The sequence below is a fragment of the Plasmodium reichenowi genome, chromosome 13 (genome assembly GCF_001601855.1).
Source record: "Plasmodium reichenowi strain SY57 chromosome 13, whole genome shotgun sequence".
Taxonomy (NCBI): domain Eukaryota; phylum Apicomplexa; class Aconoidasida; order Haemosporida; family Plasmodiidae; genus Plasmodium; species Plasmodium reichenowi.
The window spans coordinates 2,447,294-2,449,586 of record NC_033658.1 but is presented as its reverse complement, the minus strand read 5'-3'; the positions used below and the strand labels follow the sequence as shown (position 1 = coordinate 2,449,586).

The window sequence follows — 2,293 nt, the reverse complement described above, 5'->3', positions numbered from 1 at the left end:
AAAAAAAAAAATTCTAAATATAAATAATATAGGTTAAATATAAAAAAAAATACAAATATGTATTTTTTTTTTTTTTTCCTTCTTTTATATTAAAAAAATAAAAAAAAAAAAAAATTTAAAGTTAAAAAAAAAAAAAAAAAAAAAAAAAAAAAAAAAAAAATGTGTTAAAAAGAAAGTATTAAAAAAAAAGGTAATTAAAAATAAGGATGATTCAAAATAAATATGATAATTATTAAAATATATATATATATTTATATTTATATTATATAATTTTTTCATAATATATAAAAATATTTATTACTTTAAATAGATTAACAATTAAAATTATTCATATATATATATATATATATATATCAAACACATTTATTTAAAAAATTTAAGAATATGCAAAAAAATTTAAAAGATACACTTTTAAAAAAAAAAAATTTTCTCATTACTTTTTAATTTTTTGTTTGTTTGTTATTTTATTTAACAAAAAATATACTATTCAAATGATAAACATGTAAATAATCATATATAATTGATTTTATTTGATTTGATTTGATTTGATTTTATTTTATTTTATTTTATTTTATTTTATTTTATTTTTTCTTTTTTATATTTTGATTAATTGCAACGGAAAAATCAATATCTGAAGATTCGTCACTTCTTATGGTTGATGCATCGTCACTTGACTCTTCTGAGTTATCATGCTGTTCACAAATATCTTTTTGATTATTAGATAAATTATTACTTTTCTTATGATTTTGTGTAAGTAAATTTGAAAAATCAATAAGTTCTTTTTTGAATGTTTTATTTGCTTGTGTGTTATACTTATTATTATTTGCATCATAATGGTTATCCAAAAATTCTTGTCTTTTTATTATTGTTATATCTGTAGGATCTAATAAATTAGTATTTCTCATAGGATCAATAAAATTCGGATTATTTAAATTACCTTCTCCTTTTAAAGTACATGTCTCTATTTCATCTTGATTATTTACTTCAAGTTTCACATTCATATTATTTAAACATTCCTGCACTTGATTATATTGTATGTATTGTTCAATTTTTTTTATGGTATCTTCAAAAATTAGAGTATTTTTTGTAAACCTTTCTAATGAGATATCTGGTTTAAGTTTAAAAGAATTATCATATCTAATGGCTACAGGAGCTGATGAATATTTAACATGCAGATTTCTTTTTGTTAGAGAATTCCTTATATTTTTGTCTTCTTCTAAAGTATCTTCTAATATTTTCAATATAGTAAGTATTCTTTTCTTGGCTATTTCTATAGATTCCATAATATGTGAACAAGCTAAAGGTATTCCACCGGGTTTTAATAAACTTATTAAATTACCGTTTTTATTTAATGCTATAGATATTTTAGAAGACATAAATTCTTCTTCATGTAAACAAGGATCAATTAAACAAACATCATGTTCTTCATAATAAGCAAAGGTAGTTACGATTGGAGAATTTAGTATTGATAAAGGAGAATAATTTATCTCTTCTTTGTCAATTATAATATCTCCATTTTTTATTACTCTAACTTGATGATTTTTAAAATGTACTAAACCACAATAAGCTGATAAATAACAAGCATCTGTTAAATTCCCATCATTTTCTATTACCATAATATTTATACATATACACCATACTTTTTTACCTGGAATAATACATAATGATTCAAAATTTATGATATTACTTGTTTTTAATACTCTATCTATAATATTCTTTATTTCTAAACATTCATCACTCATATTATCACTATTCTCATTATCTTCAATAAAATTATCTATATCTAAATTTATTTTTAATATCCCTTCTTTTAATTTCCTATCATGTGGTTTTACAATTTCACTTGTTATTTTACAAATAACTTTTGTAAAACCGATTGTTATCTCTACATGTCCATAATCCTTTAAAAAATTTATACAAACATTTCTAGAATCTTCAAAAGTACGACCATCTAATCTTATATTCTTTTTTATATTTTTCCAAAAATGATTAACATTATTGTTACAGATGATCATTATATTGTACTCACATATATTATATCATACAAATAAATAAATAAATATAAATATATACATATATATATATATATATATAGATTATTATTTTTTTTTTTTTTTCTTTTCAAAAAATATATTTAAAAGTACATAAAATAAAGGTGGAAAGAAAAAAAAAAAAAAAAAAAAAAAAAAAAAAAAAAAAAAAAAAAAAAAAAAAAAAAAAAAAAAAAAAAAAAAAAAAAAAAAAAAAAAAAAAAAAAAAAAAAAAAAAAAATTTAAAAAAAAAAAAAAAAAAA

At 17.9% G+C, this 2,293-nt stretch overlaps 1 protein-coding gene across 1 annotated transcript; it reads right to left on the bottom strand.

Moving 5' to 3' along the window:
- Positions 1 to 581: 581 nt before the first annotated feature.
- Positions 582 to 2,015, bottom strand: PRSY57_1363400 (exosome complex component RRP45, putative; the record flags this gene model as incomplete). Its single annotated transcript, XM_012909554.2, has 1 exon — positions 582 to 2,015. One exon carries the CDS (start codon positions 2,013 to 2,015, stop codon positions 582 to 584), a length of 1,434 nt encoding a protein of 477 aa, XP_012765008.1.
- Between the last annotated feature and the right edge of the window lie 278 nt (positions 2,016 to 2,293).